The sequence below is a fragment of the Pygocentrus nattereri genome, chromosome 18, assembly GCF_015220715.1.
Source record: "Pygocentrus nattereri isolate fPygNat1 chromosome 18, fPygNat1.pri, whole genome shotgun sequence".
Taxonomy (NCBI): domain Eukaryota; kingdom Metazoa; phylum Chordata; class Actinopteri; order Characiformes; family Serrasalmidae; genus Pygocentrus; species Pygocentrus nattereri.
Genome location: NC_051228.1, coordinates 17,778,192 through 17,798,989, shown reverse-complemented (window position 1 = coordinate 17,798,989; position 20,798 = coordinate 17,778,192). Strand labels below are relative to the sequence as shown.

General features: G+C 40.6%; 1 protein-coding gene and 2 long non-coding RNA genes across 4 annotated transcripts; 2 read left to right on the top strand and 1 right to left on the bottom strand.

The window, feature by feature from the left end:
• Nucleotides 1-789: 789 nt before the first annotated feature.
• Nucleotides 790-11,500, bottom strand: plpp5 (phospholipid phosphatase 5). Of its 2 annotated transcripts, none has more exons than XM_017719467.2 (8): nucleotides 11,183-11,500; nucleotides 9,813-9,925; nucleotides 6,923-7,031; nucleotides 6,710-6,800; nucleotides 4,681-4,744; nucleotides 4,249-4,373; nucleotides 3,566-3,736; nucleotides 790-1,782 (listed from the first exon to the last, which is right to left on the bottom strand). In XM_017719467.2, exons 1-8 carry the CDS (start codon nucleotides 11,366-11,368, stop codon nucleotides 1,613-1,615), a joined length of 1,029 nt encoding a protein of 342 aa, XP_017574956.1. In that variant the 5' UTR covers nucleotides 11,369-11,500; the 3' UTR covers nucleotides 790-1,612. The 2 variants fall into 2 exon arrangements, with proteins under 2 accessions (XP_017574956.1, XP_017574959.1); XM_017719470.2 differs by having other exon boundaries at nucleotides 11,287-11,424.
• A 5,494-nt stretch (nucleotides 11,501-16,994) lies between these two features.
• Nucleotides 16,995-19,097, top strand: LOC119265971. Its single transcript, XR_005131797.1, has 3 exons — nucleotides 16,995-17,057; nucleotides 18,864-18,919; nucleotides 19,032-19,097. It is a non-coding gene; the product is annotated as an uncharacterized LOC119265971 (long non-coding RNA).
• A 330-nt stretch (nucleotides 19,098-19,427) lies between these two features.
• LOC119265952 lies at nucleotides 19,428-19,779 on the top strand. The gene is made up of 3 exons (XR_005131785.1): nucleotides 19,428-19,519; nucleotides 19,626-19,673; nucleotides 19,764-19,779. It is a non-coding gene; the product is annotated as an uncharacterized LOC119265952 (long non-coding RNA).
• Nucleotides 19,780-20,798: the final 1,019 nt, after the last annotated feature.

Below are 20,798 nucleotides of genomic sequence, written 5' to 3'. Positions count from 1 at the left end.
GAATGCCACTTTTAAATGCTCATTTTCCACTCAAAGTCCAGTTTACTTACTTTTCTTTCATTTTTTTCCATTATCCTTTATAAATTAGTTTAATAAATCACTGCTCTTGGAAGAAAACCTTGCATCTATATTCTTGTTTTTTTTTAGTTGCTGGCATAAAAATGCATGTTTGTTGCCCTTTCAGTGATCTTATTGGCCACAGCCAGTGCATGCCAATGAAACATTGATCAGTTAGAAATAGTCAATATTCTGTGAAGACTTATTTGGTGTCTGAAATTTGCTTCTTTAGTTTTAGCAGTGGAGCTACGAGGCTAATGTAGCTTAGAAGTAATGGAAGCTTATACCCCAAAAATTAGCTTGGTGCTAACTGCATGGCTAAATCATCACACTTGCTTCAAACTGTATGATGTCCATTAATCTCTAAATCGTACTAGTTGAGAGGGCAAATGGATTACCTCATGATGATGTAAAAGAAAATTCCCAACATGCACTAATGATGCAAGAACCATTCATAAGACGGGCTGTAATAATCTTTATTGACATACATTTTCATAAACACAGCGACCAAGGGACATTTATACTGTACACACACACACACACACACACACACACACACACACACATCCTTACAGGGCGAATTCCACCAATTTTTCAAATTTCTCTGCATAATTGAACAGTTGAGATGTAAACAGAGTCGTTCAGAGTGGTTTGATATGAAATGCTCAGTTCTAGAGAAACTTACCAAATCAGAATTGTTCACAGTGGTGGTGATAGGAACCAAACGTCCACCTCTAAATTAATATTTGGTCATGGTGACCCCTGGTTCCTATCACCACCACTGTAAAAAATCTGAACCACTGAATCACTCTGTTTACATCTCAACCACTGAGGTATGGAGAAATATTTTTACAATGGTGCAAATTTAGGTTCCACACAACCAGCACACATGTTTTTCACTTATTTAAAACAGAAAGGCCAGAAGGTTCAGAGTCCACTAACAAATCTGAAAGACTACTTTCTACAATACGCAACTGTCTCATCCAGGCTCCACCCACTAACATGTTACTTCCTATCTATTGTTGTGAAGTTGAACAAACTTTACAGAACGCTGGTGAAGATCCCCACTCTAAATGTAGATACTGTGATATGCACAGTCTACTCTAGTTTCAGTTTAGGTTGAATGAATAACTGCCTCTAAATGTAGGTGTTGTGATATAAACTGAGTCTGTTCTACAGTTTCTCATTAGGTTTGATGTGTGTTCTTTAAAACTTGTCCAACCTCACCACAGTAGCTATAAAAGAACATGTTTGTGTGAGAAGCCTGGAAACATGAGTTGTTTTAATGTCTAACATTCCAAAACAGAAATTGGTCCTTGTAGGTCACAGGCAACACAGGAAAGAAACTGGCAGCATTAGGTTGTGGGCAATGCCTGAGGCCTACTTGGCCACTCTGCAAACGCCCTTACAGTTCATGATTTCAACCCATACAAAATGTAATATATTAAAAATGCATCAAAATGCAGAACATATTTCTTAGAACTTCGTAAAACACTGACAACGTATTCCAATAAATTCCATCATATGGGTTCTAGGGGCTAATATAGTTGGGGTTCTATAGAGGCAAGAGGTAGCTTGTGTTAGCCTGTTTGCGGTTCTGCAAAGATGGTGTTGTCTCTCTGAGCCTGAGCGGTCTGTGGCAGTCTGATTCACTCAGCGCGGGGTAATATTGACGGTAACACAGGTACGAGAAGGCCAATCCCAGCAGAGACCCCACCAACACATCTGCCGGAACCACACAGAGATGCAACACAGCGTCAGGGTCAAAATAACTCAGATACTGTATCTTTATGGCAATAGCAATAAAGAATTTACATAACATACATAACATAACAATATTTACATAACCCCGAATGAAATCAACCAGCTAAGACACGTTTGGTGTCGGAGATCAAACTGTGTAGCGTTGTTAAAGGGGAACTGCACTAATTTTTCAAAATTCATGCATAATAGAACAGCTGAAATGTAAACACAGTTCTCAAGAAACTTCGAGTCAGACTTGTTCACAGTGGTGGTGAAAGGAACCAGACGTCCACCTCTAAACGCTCCCTCACAGAAAGTTATTACATTATGATAGTTTTAGAACTTAAACTAGAGGAATACATGCAGGGTGTTGTGAGGCAAAACAGTCCCCACAGAAAATGTATTATTTAGAATTTTCCGCTATTCTCCCATCATCAACATTCCATATAAAATTCAGAAGAGACATGCAGGTTCACTGGTGGTTTTGGATAGTAAATAAAATGTCTATATTTGTGTTGTGGTCATGGTGACCCCTGGTTCCTATCACCACCACTGTAAAGAAATCTGAACCATTTCACAGCAAACCGCTCTGAATCACTCTGTTTACAAACTATCACATTAAATATACACTTGTAGCTTCAAAAGCCTGTTTCAGACTCAAAAGCTGGGACATTGTCAGGATATTTTTAACAGTAATGTTCAGGTTTTATGCTGTTCACACATGCAGCCCTTAGACCTTACTATGATTCAGGCATTCATCTTTGCCGCGAAGGTTCTCAGAATAAACAGCTCCTTCATTTCTGGATCATATACAAAAATATAGTGATTTTATTTCCTCTTGAAAGTTAAAAAAAATGACTGTAAAAAGCAAATCGTGCTGAGCCACTTTTGCGCAGTAGCGGGTATGCAGTGTAGATTTTTTTTCTACTTCTCTTTAGAAATGTGTACAAAATTAATTCCTGTGACGTTTTTATTCAAAACGCTAAACAGTTACAGAAACCCTTTGTCAGCTGTAATCTAGACATTGCTGTGTTTACAAAAATGTTTCGGTTTCTGTTCACACTCCAGGTAATTTCCAATTATTGTACTGGATCTCTTATCAATTAATTGCCACATCAACATAGAGGTGGGCAATACGGCCAAATGTAATATCAGAGGTGGGTTGCCATTAGTTACATTTTATTCAAATGCATATGTTTCAGTAAAGTATTAATGGATTTGTACTATGATGAATAATTTCAAGTCATACTAATGTACCAACTCCTTTTCTGTGTTTAATTCTGTTTTGCTGTCAACAACATCTGTACTGCTTTTTGATTGGTCACATTTTAGATTTTAGAGCTTTAGATTTTTATTTCAGACCAAACCCAGAAAATGCTCACAGATTTACTAATTTACTAGTAAATAAACTAATTTACAGATTTACTGGATTTACTAAGACATTGCACTGCAGTCCTGTAAGATTCTCAGTACTTAAGCAGTTTTTTGACATTATACTTTTGTACTTTTACTCAAGTTGTTTTATTTAAAAGGTACTTTTAATTTTACATTTTAAATGACTCTTAAATACTGACAATATCCATTATATGCTCAGAAAAGCATATTGTGACATACTGTGATGTAATTTTTCACGATAATGATCAATATTGTGATACTGCCCAGCTCTACATTAGCTTGTGTTCACACTTTTCAATCAGAGATACTTTCCCAGGTAAAAGTGTGTGTGTGAAAGGGGTTCAGTGTAAATACTGTATGGAGTCTTTACCTTGCCAGTGGTGTTTGTAGTCGCAGGTTCTGGACAGGGCGATCATGATGGCGAAGAGGAGCGGAGTGAGGAAGCCACACAGCCTCCAGGCTTTTCCCCGGCCAGCTGGACTGAAACAGTGCAGCTTCCCCGCAATATACAGCGCTGTGAAACCCAGACCAGCGAACGCAACTGAGCATAGAGCAGAACACATAGTCAAACAGCACAGCTCAATACAGTCACATTACCAGAAACTGTATCACTGCCTTCATATTTCACTGGCCACACTGTCAAGGTAGGTGTTTCTAATAAAGTGACCAGTTAGTGGAAGCACAAGGTAGGTGTGTATAATAAAGCGTGCAGTTAAAGGAAGCACAAGGGGGCAGTCATGGGCTGGAGGTTAGGGAACCAGCCTTATGACCGAAAGGTTCGATCCCCAGAGCCAACAGTACATGACTGAGGTGTCCTTCATCCCCAACTGCTCCCCGGGCGCTGCCCACCCGCCATATGTGTGCAGTTAAAGGAAGCACAAGGTAGGTGTTTCTAATAAAGTGACCAGTTAATGGAAGCACAAGGTAGGAGTTTCTAATAAAGTGACCAGTTAATGGAAGCACAAGGTAGGAGTTTCTAATAAAGAGGTCAGTGAGCACAAGGTCTGTGTTCCTAGAACCCAATGTAATGTGAAAATGAGAATGTGTAATTACATGATGAATGTCCGCTGGGAAAACTCTTCCTGCCCTCCATAACCACTTCCGGATCACCGCTGCAGCGCAGCTCTGGGTTCATCTGACCATCCGGGAAACAGCGGTAGAAGAAATCAGGACGTGGCCTGGAGGAAAAGAACAGATGAAAGCTGGCTCACTGTAAAGTGGAGAAAAGCCTCAGTCAGAGAAAATTAAGCCTTAGTAGAGGGTCAGTGAAAACGGGAGAGAGACCTCAGAGAAAACAGCAGGTTCAGTACTAGTGGGTTTAATGACCAGATGAGTTTTCCTATATTCTCAAGTTCATTAGCAAAAGCTTGTAATAAGTGTGTAGAATTCAGTTTTCCAGGATACGGTCCTGTAAACTACAGATAAATGCTCTTTTTACTGGTGGTTATGGGGTCAGAGGGGTTGGATTAAAGTCTCAGCACTCACCTTCCCACAGCAAGCTTCACAGCGTTAGTGAAAACTCCATTCAGTACCAGAGTCAAGGTCATAGCTGAGGAAACATCCACCCAAAAGACAAGTTTAATACTGATACAGCACTCATTATGAGATTTTTTGCACTGGAGAGTAAAAAGCTAAAATACACATGATGTCTTTCAACAACTAAACATGAAATAAGTAACTGAGATAACTCAAGTAAGGCAAAAAAGGGCAGAGAGCCCTCTCTGGGTCAGGGTTGAGGCTCTTGCCTCAAGTGGAGGAGTTCAAGTATCTCGGGGTCTTGTTCACGAGTGATGGTACAAGGGAGCGGGAGATTGACAGGCGGTTTGGTGCTGGGTCAGCAGTGATGCGGGCTCTTTACCGGTCTGTTGTGGTAAAGAAAGAGCTGAGCCAAGGCTCTCGATTTACTGGTTGATCTACGTTCCCACCCTCACCTATGGTCATGAGCTTTGGGTAATGACCAAAAGAACGAGATCCCGAATACAAGCGGCCGAAATTAGTTTCCTCTGCAGGGTGTCTGGACTCTCCCTTAGAGATAGGGTGAGAAGTTCGGTCATCCGGGAGGGACTCGGAGTAGAGCCGCTGCTTCTTCACATCAAGAGGAGCCAGCTGAGGTGGTTCGGGCATCTGGTTAGGATGCCTCCTGGACGCCTCCCTCGGGAGGTGAAACAGGCATGTCCACCTGGGAAGAGACCCCGGGGAAGACCCAGGACACGCTGGCGGGACTATATCGCCCAGCTGGCCTGGGAGCGCCTCGGAATCCCCCTTGGAGAGCTAGTGGAAGTGGCTAGAGAACCGGAGGTCTGAGCCTCATTGCTTAGGATGCTGCCTCCACGACCCGAACTCCGGAGAAGCGGAAGATGATGGATGGATGGATGGATGGATGGATGGATGGATGGATGGAAGTACTGTAAACATATTAGTGTCAGAGAAGTGGCTTATGAGTAAGTGTGACTCGCAGAAGATGGCAGAGGTAGTGCTGGGACCCAAACAACATCACACAAAGACAGCAGTTTAAGGATCAGCTGATAAATTACGTTATATGACCTTCTTTACAACATTAGACAGTGAGATTTCATGCTGCACCAGATATCAGAATCAGGGGCAGGACTCACAAAAGTATCTTAAGAAAGAAAATCACCTGAAATATTTATTTTGTGTTAAGATTCATAAGATATGAAAAACTGCTATTTTCCTAATAACTTCTTAAGAATTCTTATTTTTTCTTAAGAATACTTGAAAACATTATGTTCTTAAATGTTTTCTTAACCTTATGACAGTCTCATACTGGTCTTGTGCTCGAAGAATTGACGAGCATCTAAACTGTTCAAACTCGGATGCTGCCTATGCTGCTCCATATCCTCGTCTCTTCTGCATTCGCCTCACAATTATCATATTTTCCAAGGAGTGAATCTGTGTGTATGAGAAATGACATGCCCCCCCCAACATGTAATAGGTTATTGCAGCAAAGAACATTTCGTAATGTTAGTTTTACTTCGGACCCCCACAAGCAGATGACTCTGACTTTAGGAGGAGCGTTTAAAGGGCATCATAAGAGATCTTTGTCTAAACTTGGTGAAGGGCGTGTCTTCTGAGGATGTGAGTGAATTACTGTCAATACTACTGTCACCATATCTTCATCAGTATGATGTTGATTTTAAGATCATTTGAGGCCTAAATATCGAGCCTTCTTTTTGAGTCTGTGTGTGATTTTAATAAGTGAAGACTCGTGAAAAACTCCCGACCCAAAGCCTCTGACTTGTAAGGCTACTTCAGTCGGTATAAACAAAAAATATTACACAGTGCTGCTTTAACTACAGTTTTCTGGTGGATTGATTAATGTGGAGGGGCAAGAAATGTGGAAGATGAAATTGATATGAATAAATTGTGTCTTGATTGTCACTAGAAAAATGAACTGCTATCACATCAGTATCACTATTGAAAATGGCCAAATGACACCCAGGCCTACTTGTATCTCCAATGTAATGTGCTTTCTCTTTGGCAGTGCGTGACTCACCCAGCGAAGCCTCTTTGACATCCCCCTTTTCGGTCTGCTTCAGGAGTGCAAACAGTAGGATGGTGACAAGTGGTGTGAAGAGAGCGATGCTCTACAGCAAAGATAGAAAAACTGAACACAGAGAAATCATCCACAGCAATTTACACTGTCCAGAGGACCTTTAGTCTCTTTCACCAAACAGATCAACGGGAATAAAGGCAGGAACCCACTTACGAACATGAGTGAGGTGGGAACGCGGTCGTTTTTCACATGCCGGAACTTATAGAGCCACAGCTCCTCCGGCTGGATCTCGCGGCTGAACGGAGTCAGCTCCTCGGTCACTCTGAAAACACAACAGCCACCTAATCAGTTCCTTAAAGTGACAGTTCAGTAAAAAATCTAATTCACATAGTTTATCCCAAATGTATTCAAGTCAGCCAAGATGTGTTTGGTTTCTGAAGTTTGCTTCTTTAGTTTTAGCTCTGGAGCTACGAGGCTAGTATAGTTACAGGTAATGAAAGCTTAAACCCCAACACATATGAGCATAGAGGGTTCTGCTGTTGTTACAAGTCATGGAACCTTGAGATACTGGGGCTGTTGGGTTTGTCCTTACAGAGCAATATTAATACAGACTAATATTCAGGGACAGCTTTTCAGTTATCCACTGATATGCTAAACAATAAATGACAAATACAGGCGCCGCAGTTCTGTTTATTAGCAGTGTATAACTTAAGAAGTCCTATAAAGAAGGCCTATAAAGTTGTCGTTTTGTATTCAGCTTCACGCTCTTATTAGGAACTGCGGGTCGATGCTGGAATTCTCTATGCAGAAAATGAATGGAATTTGTGAAATAGGCTGTAAACAAAAATGCTCCAAACGGATACACTTTTTCCCCACCAATCAATGGTCTGCACTATTTGCAGCACCATACGGTATCTCAACGAATTCAGCACAGGTGCTCAGATACAGTATCCATCATCTGGCAGTGGAAAAGTGTATTATTAAAAAAAAAAAAAAAACACTTTTACTGTCCTGTTTTCTGTTGTGTCCATGTCAACACGTAAACCACACTGTTTACCTACAGTCATATACAGTAGTTTGAAAACTGCTGGTCAGGTTGCATATTTTGTTAATTTTGGTATACAATGTCGGTTTATTTGCTGAATTTAATAACCCCATTTCCAAAAAAGTTGGGACACTGAAAAATCTAAATAAAAACAAAATGCAATGATATGCAAATCATTTAAATTCTATAACTGATTGAAAATGCTTCAAAGACAATATATCAAATGTTGAAACTGAGAAATTTCATTGTTTTTGAAAAATATTTGCCCATTTTAAATTTGATGCCAGCAACATATTCCAAAAAGGTTTGCACGGGGGGCAACAAAAGGCTGGTAAAGCTGCGTAATGCTTAAAAAAACACCAGGTTGTTAATTGGCAACAGGTCAACAGCATGACTGGGTCTAAAATGAGCATCCCAGACAGGCTAAGTCTTTCAGAAGTAAAGACGAGGAGGTGTCCACCACTCTGTGAAAGACTACATGATCAAATAAGTGCAACAATTCAACAATAATGTTTCTCAATGTAAAATAACAAAGAACCTGCTTTTCATTTTTTCATTTTGCTTTTCATCATCTACAGTATATAATAACAGTAAAAGATTCAGAGAATCTGGAGAAATCTCTGTATGCAAGGGACAAGGCTGAAAACCAGTATTTGCTGGCCATGATCTTTGGAACCTTAGGCGGCACTTCATTAAAAACAGACATGATTCTGTAGTGGAAATCGCTGCATGGGCTCAGGAGCACTTCTTAAAACCACTGTCTATGAAAACAGTCTCTCGCTGTATCCACAAATGCTAATTAAAACTCTTAAATGCAAACAAGAATGCATATATAAACAGGATCCAGAAATGCTGCCACCTTCTCTGGGCCCGAAGTTCATCTAAAATGGACTGAGGTGAAGTGGAGAAGTGTCCTGCAGTCCAACAAATCAACATTTGAAAATCTTTTTTGGAAATTGTGGACATTGTGTTCTCCGTGCTAAAGACCACTCAGCTTGTGATCTGTGCGCAGTTCAAAAGTCAGTATTCAGGATGTTATAGGGGACTTATAGAACAGGGGGCATTAATGAACATGGTATGGGTGACTGACACATCTGTGAAGGCACCATTAATGCTGAACGATATATACACGTTTTGGCAATAAAGCCTGCCATCCAGATGACTTATTTTTCAGGGAAGGCCTTGATTATTTCAGCAAGACAATGTCAAACCAAATTCTGCATGTATTACAACAGCATTGCTCCGTATTAAAAGAGTGCTGAACTGGCCTGCCTACAGTCCAAACCCGCCACCACTGATGACATTTGGCACAATTTAAAATGAAAAATACGACAAAGGAGACCACGATGAGCAGCTTAAATCCTGTGTTTAGCAAAAATACCAAAATATTTCACTCTCAAAACTACAGCAATTGGTCTCCTCAGTTCCCAAAAGCAGAGTGTTGTTAAAAGAAGAGGTGATGAATAGTGTTAGTGAATAGTAAGTGTCCCTACTTTTTTGGAACATTGCTGGCATCAAATTAAAAAAGGGCATATATTTTGCAAATAACAATACAATTTCACAGTTTCAACCTCTAATATGTTGTCTTTGTACTATTTTCAATTAAATATAGGATTTAAATTATTTGCACACCATTTAATTTTGGTTTTTAATTAACTTTTTCAGGGGAAAAGAAGCACAAAAATAAACTGTTCCATGACTTCTGCATAACTTTTATGCCATATTATCATCCCCAACATGTCAAATTCAGCAAATAAACAGTAACAGTAAACAGTGTGCATTAAAACGTGCAGAAGTGTGTCTATGTAGAGTATGTACTCACTTATTTACACTTAAAAAACCAACACAACATAATGATGTCATTTGACCAGGGGTGCCAAATCTTTTGCATACAACTGTATATACAATGAGCTTGGGCTTGATCTAAATGACAGGTTCCTAGGCACAACCCATCATCATACCACGAGACATGAACTCACTAAACACTGTGTAGATTTAATTAGCACTTGTGTCCTGTATTTATAGCAGCTGGATCGCTGCACAAGTGAAAGGACTTACAGGAACACAGCCAGCAGCAGCAGACGCACCACGACTTCAGCGATGAAGCCACTGTCCAAACTCTTCCTCATCTTCAGGCCAGGCGAGATAGAGCAGTTCGCTGCACCTGTGCCCTGAGGGTCAAGAGGACACAAAGGTTTTAAAGCTTACACTGATCAGGTGAACCTGAAGAGCATTTCAGAAAGCAGTTGTTCATTTAAAAGGGAATTCCACCAATTTTCCAAATTTTCTACAAAATTCAGTGTGAGCGATGGGATTCAGAGTGGTTTGGTGTGAAATGGTTCAGATCCTTTTACAGTGGTGGTGATAGGAACCAGCGGTCGCCATGGCTACAACACAAATATAGACATTTTATTTACTATCCAAAACCACCAGTGAACCTACACGTGTCTTCGGAGTTTTATATGGAATGTTGATGATGGGCAAATAGTGGAAAAATCTGAAATGTTAAGTTTTCTTTCGGGACTATTTTACCTCACAATATATCCTTCCACCATGAATGGATTGTAAAGATACATTTTACACCAGTGTCATATTCATAGCCATTTCACATATTTGTGAGGGAGCTTTTAGAGCTGGACGTTTGGTTCCTATCACCACCACTGTGAACAATTCTGGCTTGGTAAGTTTATCTACAACAGAGTGTTTCACATCAATCTACTCTGAGCAACTCTATTTACACTCTAACCCTTTAAATATGCAGATATTGAAAATTACGTGGCATTCCCCTTCAATGACCAGCAGGAAAACTGTTTTTAAATCTCTGCTTCTTCCAATGCCCCTCTGTTAGACCTTAAAGCTAGTTTAAACACTGACATCAGCATTTATTACCACTAGAAAGGTGTCATTGTGAAAATAAGTTAAATACAAGGTTGAAAACTTTAAAAACTCCAGTAGAATTCAAAGCCACCACTGATAGACGAGGGTTAGTCAGATGGTGATGATGTGAAGGAGGGATGAATCTGTCACCTTAGATACATTAAGTATGAGTAAAGTGGTGAGTTGTGAGGTTCAGAGCCACATCTGGCTGATTACACCCACCTAAAGACACTCTGACCTGCGAAAGGGCAAGTCAACAGAAAGAGAAAGTTGAGAAAATTGCCAGTGAACAATCGATAACCAACCAGTGTCACCCCAGGTTGTGCTATTTCTAATATTAGAGCCCAAAAACCTGATTAATAACACGAACTTTAGGTGCTATTGAAATTTCCCGTTCCACCTTAAATGGTGCAGCGTTTACATTGTGGCGTCTGAAGCACAATGTAACCGCTGCACTATTTAAGGTGGAACGCGGAGTTCCAACAGGAAGCCAACACACACGAGATAAGAGGCCAAAAAGAAGCTGCAGGAGCCACATGTTCAGAGCTTACGAGCCTCAAACACGGAACCGCAGCCATCATCATCATCATCTCCACCTTCATCATCATCCTCCTCCTCTCCGTCTTTTGTCCAACTGGCACAGTTTCGTACAGACCTTCACTTTCGCTCCCTTTGCGTCTAAGCCTGCGCCGTGTAGCGCAGCCGCCCGAGTCTGCTGTGCTGGTGGAGTCGGTCATGTATTGTTTTGGTGCGTTCTTGTGGTCAACATCGCCGAATCTGCTTAAAAAGGGAAAAACATATTCATCCTGGAAGAGCAGAAACCGGACTGGCAGGCAAGGCAGCGCACACGAACACGTCACGTTAGACTTGCGGCCTCTAGCGGTCTGCCAGAGCATCACACGCAGCACTGGGCGCGTTCCAATCTGCGCACTCGCGTTCTTGAGCACTTGGCTAGTGCATAATTTGTTAGCCCCACATGTGCCCTGAAATGGGGAATTCTGGCCTAAAACGACAGCACAGGCCAGCATGGCTGGTCACCTCACCACCAAAACCAGCATATGTCGTGTTTTGGATGCTGGTATGCTGAGGTGACCAGCTAAACCAGACCAGTACTACACCAGCATAAACCAGTTTAGGCCAGCATGAAATGCTGTTTTTATTCAGCAGGGTGTCAACCCATCCTGACTGCTAGCCTAGCCGGAAATTATTGGGAATTATTCAGAATCTGTATTCTGTCCAACTTACATATAGTATTCCGGAGCAGGGCCGAGCCTGGGCTCTGCTGCCTCAGTGTATTTCATCTCATTAATGGCAGGCCAGATCTGAGCTGAGTCACAGTTCACAAAATCAGATTTCTCCATTTTTATGCTAGTCCTTCTCAAAAGACTGCGCTGTAATGTTTAAAAATGCACATAACATAGGTTCAGTGTAGTATACTAACAGTAAGCATGCTGCCACGTGGTTTGCATTCCTGTGAAGTTTGATAAGGTTTTATGAAAAAATTATATAATAATAAAAATAATAATAATAATATGTTAGGAACATTGGAAATTAAAGGAATATAATAATGTGCAATAGGCTAACCAGGTGACAATGTTCAGACTTGAAACACTTGAAAATATTCACTGCAGCAGTCAGTGTGCTAGACAATTGCCTTCAGGTGACCCCAAAGATAAAAGTCTAAGGGGGTCAGATCAGGAGACCTCCTTCCACTTTGGAAGCTGGCATGTTCCCTGAGTTTTTCCAGCAAGATGGTGCACCACCACATTATGGGTGTCAGGTCCGAGCATTCCTAGAGGAACAGTTTCCTGCAAAGATTGGATTGGTCATCGTGGCACACCATTGTTTTCCTTGTGAAATTCTCAATAAGTTTGATGTGTCACGTGACCCTCTTCCTATTGAAAAAACTAAAGTTGGATCCAAAATGGCCGACTTCAAAATGGCCCTCATGGTCACCACCCATCTTGAAAAGTTTTCCTCCCATTTTATTTTAAACCATTTCCATTTTATTTGGGTGTATTCCATATAAATGGCCCACCCTGTATAACAGAACATTGATCTGCAACGTATCAGGCGCTGCAGTTAAGGTGTATATGAACGCATTTCTATGAGACTGGACAGGAACCGGGGTTGCCATGTCAACAACACAATATAGCCATGTATTTACTAACCAAAACCACCAGTGAACCTACGCATGCTTTCTATGGTTTTATATGTAAATAGTAAAATCGTGGGAAATCTGAAAAGTTTTGTTTTAGGACTATTTGCCCTGTAATGCCCTGCATGTAATGGATTAAAATAAATGGATTAACAAGTCGTTTCATGTCAAAACTTTATCACAAATCTATCATAAAACAAGACCTCCGGCATCAGGCAGCGCATTCATAACCACATCATAGGATTCGTTTCTCGGTTGGTTTTATCTGGCTTCATCATGTTTGGTATCAGCTCGCTGGTTTTGAGCTAAACAGCGCGAGTGAGCCCGAAAGGCTTATAATCACCACCATTTTAAATGAATTATCCGTTCCACCTTAAATGATGTACAGAGTGTAACTGCGGTACAAATTAACATGGAAACGAACATTTGAAAATAACCTGGCGAAGCAAAAACTTCAGCTCCATTTGGACATGGACCGCCTTCTCAGCGCAGATATTCAGCCTTGTTCCGGTGTTAACCACCCTCTCCCTCAGATGCTTAGACTGAGGAAGACTGAACAGGGTGATCATTCCTGATACAGTCATCAAGCATAAACCACCGGACATTGTCGTCATCTGATTTTTGTTTTCATCAGCAGAAGCAGCATCACCACTGCCATCAAACTCATCAAGATCTCAGTTATCATCATCACCTTAGCCATGGACTGAGTCAGAAGATGCTACTTAATTTCATCATCAGACGACAAGCTACTAACCAGCTCAGACATTTGTGTTTAAGCAGTGAATCTGCTTTGTGTAATGTACATGGACTCTTTACTGAGATCCCACTAAAAGGCTTCCCAGTCTGGGTTCTAGAGCGTTGGCTGTAGTTTTCCTGGGGACAAACCACCTGACTGAGAAACTGAATCTCAAAAAATGTTTTTCAGTAGTCATGAAAGGGCCTTTGACCTTGGCTTGGAACATAAAGGCCACTTGGGGTCTCTTTTGGGTCACCACTCTTTCTTAAGAACATGTTAGAATAAAAGTCCTTTGCTGTTAATTTTGCAGCATCATATGACACCTCATTTTTGTAGGTTTATCAAAATTTTATATGCAACTTCTAACTGAAGAGATATGACTGTGGTGAAGCTACATAGCTGTGTAGTGGCGTTTTAGTTTTAGAGTTCGAGGTAGGAATAGTACAGAAAAGGAGGACATTATCCAGATGACAATGTAGTTCCAAATTAAGATTAAATGTGTAAATATATCCATGCAGTTCCAATAAACTGTTTTATAAACAAGTTTATGCAGTTTATTAACATAATTTAAAGCAAGTATAATGAAGATTTTGGCCTGTATTTACAAAAACTATTTAGGTGACTATTTGCTTCCCATGCTTGTTAGCATTGTTAGCCTAGCAGCCCTAAAACTAGACAAAAGAAGCAGAACTTGGACATCAAACATGTCTTTGTTTAATGACTGTATTTGGAGTGAGCAGAAAACCATATGAGTCATTATCGATGTGCTGTGTCTTTGAGACTGTTCTGTATAATAAAGCAATTATGATGGTTTGTTTACCTGTGAGGGCAGCATGGTGGCGCTGTTGCCTCACAGCGAGGAGGGCCTGGGTTCAATTCCCTGGCCTGGTGACCGGGGTCCCCTCTGTGTGGAGTTTGCATGTTCTCCCCGTGTCTGCGTGGGTTTCCTCCCACAGTCCAAAGACATGCATTCAGGCCAATTGGACATGCTGAATTACACCTGGGTGTGAGTGTGTGAGTATCTGTCTGCCCTATGATGGACTGGCAACCTGTCCAGGGTGTATCCTGCCTTCCGCCCCCCGCCCCCTCGCGACCCTGACGGACAAGCGGCTTAGAAAATGGATAGATGGATGATATCTATAGTTACTGAACGTGCAGCAGGTCTTCAGTCCACTGAAGATAATATGACTGGTGTGATGTCACTGAGGTCCAAGGTCACTTTCTTAAAGGGTCAGATATCCCAAGATGACAGATTTGAAAGCAAATCTTGAACATGTGTGAACATCTTAATAATTTCATGAATAAACTAAATGTCTAAATTATTAACAAACATCTTTAAGACGTTATGAAAAATAAACATTGTTATTTAAGTTACACTTAAAGGAGACATTCAACTTAACCATGACCACCACAGACGTGTCAAACTCCACATCAAAGAAAATGGTATAACATGTACAACATGGATTTGAAAGCCAAGGTTAACATTCTTATTTATTCATAATGTTTTGATTTAGAGTGAAGCATGAACTGGTTCAGTACGGTGAATCAAACTGCTCAGTGTTTTCACTGTTCATCTCCATCTTGTCTTTTACTGTCTTTTTGGGAAGCTTTCCTGTAAGACACAGCACATCTGATTTGATTCCAAATCTATTTTACAGTAAATACAGTATAAAACACCTTTACACAGAGCTACTGTGTTAATCTAGATCTGTGTTTTACAAAGAGGTGGTTCTGCAGGTGATGTGAAAGTGTGTCAAAGACAAAAAAGCCTGATCAAGTTCAGCTTGTGACTGTCACCCATCCAGGGTTTCCCTTTATGGTACAGGAATCCAAGCATTTTAATATGTTAGTGTTTCATGTGAAGTTTAAACTGTTCTTTTTATCCAGTCTGACCTTTTTTACATGTGTAGAATGAGCTTCACTGGTTTAGATTACCCTCAAAATAGGACAGAGGTGGACGAAGTACACAAATCATGTACTTGAGTTAAAGTAGAGAGACCCAAGATAAAATATTACACCAGTAAAAGTAGAAGTCCTTACTCTAGACCTCAACTTGAGTAAAAGTACTAAAGAATTTGCCTTCAAATGTACTTAAGTATGGAAAGTAAAGGTAGTAAAAGGTTAATTATGCCTCTGATGTCCTGTTATCATTTTTGTAACAAGACTCGCCTCCTAAACTCATTTTAGGTGAAAATCCTCCAGTGTCTCTCTTGGTCAACCAGTCTTTTAATAGAATGTCATTAATTAGTGACGCTGACGTCTATTAAAATGATCATAAGCACAAAACACTGAAGGTAAACAGTTTCCATCAGGGAGAACCGAGTGGCTCTGAAATCACTTTTACAAACAAGCAAAGTTTCAGTTTAAGATTACTTTGTAAATTAGTTACAAGTTGAATAAAAACTGGTTTTAAACTCAGGATCACAAATAAGTTTTCCTTTACTATATTGATCTGTAGGTCTCTGTTCATAAACATAAACTAACTGAAACTAATTTACTATAAAATGAAAGTGTTTGTATGAAATCAGAAAAAAAGAAACATGCCAGTCAAACTGCATATGTGTACATATTTCTATACTGTGGTCTATTTACACAAATTCTGGTTAGTTCATCATTTAGGGACGTATGTGCTCCCAAATTTTTACACTGCTGCACTGACATTGAACCGTGTGCTGCACTGGGTCGGTATGACCAACAGGTCAAAACAAGCTCAGAACAAAGTGACCACTGTGTCCTGATTGGTGTTTTTGCATTGTGGTTCTTTTATTTTGACATGTTACGTTTTTATACAAACAGAAATCAAAAGGAACGACAGATTTCTCAAAATGTAGTAAAAGTCAGATATTTGACTTTGAAATGTAGTGGAGTGAAAGTAAAACGTCGCCCAAAATGGAAATACTAGAGTAAAGTACAGATACCGAAAAACCTACTTAAGTACAGTAACGAATTACATTTACTTAGTTACTGTCCACCACTGAAATAGGGAGTTATTTGGTTTAAAGTTTAGGCAACAAGCAGCTCTTCAACTCAGTAAATGAGTAGTTAACGTATCTGCCTTAGACTGCATCGTGATCAGTGCTACGTGTCTGCTGAATTAGTGACAAATCAAGACACTGATGGGACTTCACTGAGCTGAGCTGAGATGTGAAGTATAATGGACTGTATGTTACAAACACTGTTGTCACATAACATAAACATGTTTTGAACTAAAGAACGTTACCAAGGTGAAAGAACGTTCCATAGAACCCCGAAGAGGCTGAAAGTCTAAAATCGTTCAGTCGTTCACCGACACCCAAACGATCAAGCTGCTTTCTCTTGAGCTCTCACTCACGACGAACCACCGGACTCTGCTTTAAGATGAAGCTTCCTGCGTTCATCTTCGGCGCTCAGCTGCGGCCAGCGGTTCTTTGTGCCGCTGGCATCTCAGCAGCAGCTGTAACGTCTGCTTTTCTTTTTTACAGGTGGCGGATCCAGGACGGACAGCGGACGACGAGGGACGAACATGCAGCGACCCAGACGGACGGCTGCGACGGTGAGTTAGCGAGCGGATATTTCTGCCAGCATAGAGCGCTAAGAGAGACACCTGATGTAGAAAAACGGCCGGAGAGAGAAACTTAGTGCTGCTGGTCCCGACAGCGAGTTCTGAGCTGCAGCAGCTACAGCTGACGGCCTGTTTCAGTGTAAAACAGGTCTGAGGGGGTTTTGGGGATGAAGGCTTTTAAAAAATGCACTTTTTATTTAAGTTACTGGTTGAAGACTTTAACAGGCCGAGACTGGGTGATACGGAGGGATCACGTGATCTGATTCACACCGTAACTTTAAGTAGTGAAAGAGCTCACTAATGTCCGTTTTTCACACTCAGCAGCCCGAACCGAGCCGGTATTTAAAACTTAACGGAGAAGCTGACTAACTACTGCAGCTTTCTGCTCTCTTATTCACTTATTTTACAGATTTGACTTGTTTTGTGTCAGTAACGTTAGCTAACTTTAGCCTAAAGCTAATCAGTTGGTGTTACCTAGCAACAGACGACACGTGCGCGGCCGGAACGTAAAGACTTCGTGACAATAATGTGAAAAATGTCAGTCAGTTTGTCTGATTGCTGCAGTTACTGGTGTGAAAAGGTCCAAACTAAAGTGTGATAAACTGGAAGTTGTGAATGTAGTGAAAGCGCTCGGCGCTGTTTATCAGAGCGGTGTCAGTTTCTGTTTCCCAGACGTTTTTAACCAGCAGCGCTAACGTTGTTCCTCCTAATAAACAGACACTCGACCAGCTCTGTCTCCTCATTATTCACCACCATCACTGAAATATCTTATTAGGCGAGTTTTCATCAACATTAACACACAAAGTCCATAAGAGGAGACGGTGTAGATCGAGTCTGCTGTGTCTGGGATTTTTAAATGCACATTCATAAAAACAAAAACATCTCAAAAGTCAAATCACAATTTTGCAGCATGAATTAATGTAACGTCATTATATTAGTAGTGAACTATGCTGCCTGTCACAGCCCAGATACTAAGCATGTATTGGTCCAGTGGTTTGATATGGTCAACACCTGGTTGACTGTTAGCCACTGCTGGTCCACCCTCAGACCACCCAGATTATTGTCCTGTTTACAACATCTAATTAGTTTTTATCTCCACAAACTGATTTTAAATGCATGGAGGCTTTTATTTTTGAAAGTAAAACAAGAAAAATATTACAGGGGAAATTTTTAATAACTAGACCGGACATAAAATAATTTTGTTGACAACACGGTTGCTGATACTGTATTACAATAAAATGATTTACTAATTTCCAGATGACAATGAAAGAAAGAGTAAAGAAAAGAAATAATTGGACTGTGAGTGAAAAAGTAAAGTAAACAACATTTTACTCTGTTTAACCACTCTTTGGCCACCTGGAAAACGCTGAGCAAAAAGCCATTGGGCTGCCAGTTTTGCCATCAGTGGGCCAACAGTGGGCTCTATTGAGTAACACTGGCTTTGTTCTAAAGTTGGGACAGTATTTTTGGGGGAAAGAAAATTTGTCTAGTCAGGATGTTTCTGTGATACTGTTTTCTGATCTGGAGTTAGGATAAGATCATGAACTGTTGTCCTGGAATAGGTTTTGTCCTAAAGTCAGTCCTAACTAAAGTTGCCTTGGATACTAAACAGATAAGATTTCAATGTTAAGATGTTTCTGTAATTTGACCCCAGAGTAACAAACGGTCAGCTCATAGTGACCCTTCAGCTGCCCTTCATTCAGGAGAGTTTTTGAGCAGTGCTGCAGATACTCTTTACACTGTAAAGCCCTTCAGGATCCTGAACATGCCAGTTACTATTTAAACTCTTTTCCTCAGGAACGGAGGAACACAAGCTGGTCATCTTACCTTCAGGCTGTGCCCCCGTGCCACAGGTGGTCTTTCTTACTTATCAGTTTGAATGGCTAAAGATCATGAAGATGAAGTTCATTCATACTTGACTACACCAGTGTCCATGTATTAACCATGTATTGGTCTCTGCTGTAGGAGGTTTCTGTGCTCAGCTGGCAGCAGGCGGTCTTAATTCCACCCCTTTCTTGTGTAGTACTGGTGAGATTTGAGGTAAAATTCTGCTCTTCACACAGATTAAATGCAAAGAAAGATTTTTTCCCACTAATATATGATTTGTACTGCAGTCGTCCCTAAACACTTGATTCTCCTCTGTCCCTGTAGCAGCCCTGCCAAGCTTTGCACAGAGCAAACAGGATGTTTGCTTACACCTTCTCACAGCCACGTTTTGACAGCACGAAGGTTCGTTTCAGCTGATTATTTTGCCAATAATACACTTTTCAGCACAAACACTTCACTGACTTGTAGTTTGATTCTGAATGTGACGATGGTGAAGTTAATGAGATGTTTTCACGTGATTCCTGCAGTTGGTGGAGTTGAAGCTCCAACACAAGACCATCTGTGAGGGGCTGGAGTCTGAGTACTGGTGGGTGCTCAGCAACGAATTTTATCATTTGTTCCCGGAGGTGAGACTCAGTTCTTGGAGCAAGTTCATCATTTGATATATTCTGCCGTCTCTGTCTGTTTTACTGCCTTTTTATTTTAACTTCATGGTGTTCACTGATTTTACAGCTTCCTCCTCAGCACTTCGGTACTGTGGCTGCTGTGGCCTGCATCAAGGTAAAGCTATAATCTCATTTGGACTGCAAGACTTTTGCCACCAGATTGCCCATTTAGAAATTTTTATGAACATCTCATCTGCTCATTCAGCGCATTGGAACATCGATCAGCGAGGCGTCCATCTACCTTCGCACTGAATCAGTGGAGACATCACTGCAGAATGTTACTCTGGTTAGTACTTCATTGTGCGCTTCTGCAGTTTCAGTTAATAGATTGTAACATAGTAGTTCTGTAAAATCATGTCAAATATAAATTCAAGCATTTTCAGCATTTCTCTATGTGTGTTTTGCAGCAAACCAAAGTGTCGAAGACGCTGAGGATGGTATCCATTGGTTCAGATGGCTGTTGCAGGAGTCATCAGTCCAGCAACACACGGATCCTTGAGACGCCGGCACCGTTCACGGTTTCCAGGAAACCAAGAGGACCCCCACCAGGCTTCTAATCACTCTACACTTTAATATATATATTTTTACATTTCTTTATCATAGTAACTGTAGTTTTTGTAATGCAATTATGTTGTTTTTTCTAACATTTTGTGTGTGTGTGTGTGTGTGTGTGTGTGTGTGTGTGTGTGTGTGTGTGTCTTTTTTAGATGCAGTTTTCTGTGTAACTAGGAGAGCCCCTGGATGTTTATCTCTGAGAGCATGACGGTGGATCATCACATCTACTCATCTCTAGACTGGAGACATGGTATGAAATAATGTTTATTTTAAAGGGGAATAAAAGTAATTGTTCAAATTTTCTGCATGACTGAATCATTGCAGTGTAAACAAAGTCATTCAGAGTGGTGTGATGTGAAATGGTTCATTGTAGAGAAATGCGAAGGTTTCGATTTCTTTATATCGCTGCTGATACACACCAGGGTTTGTGATGTCTACAGTGCAAATGTAGGCATTTTATTTACCATCCAAAGTAGGAAACCTACACAAGTTTTATGTCTAATCTTTGTGACAGTGAAATAGTTGTACACCTGAAAAAATAAGATTTCATTAGGGACTATATTGCCTTACAACTCCCTTCATGTGCCCCTCCACCACAAAAGCATAAAAAAATTGTTTTAGTCCATGACGTTATCTCAGAACTACTGTGTATGTATGTATATGTACAGTGTATTTATAAACAACT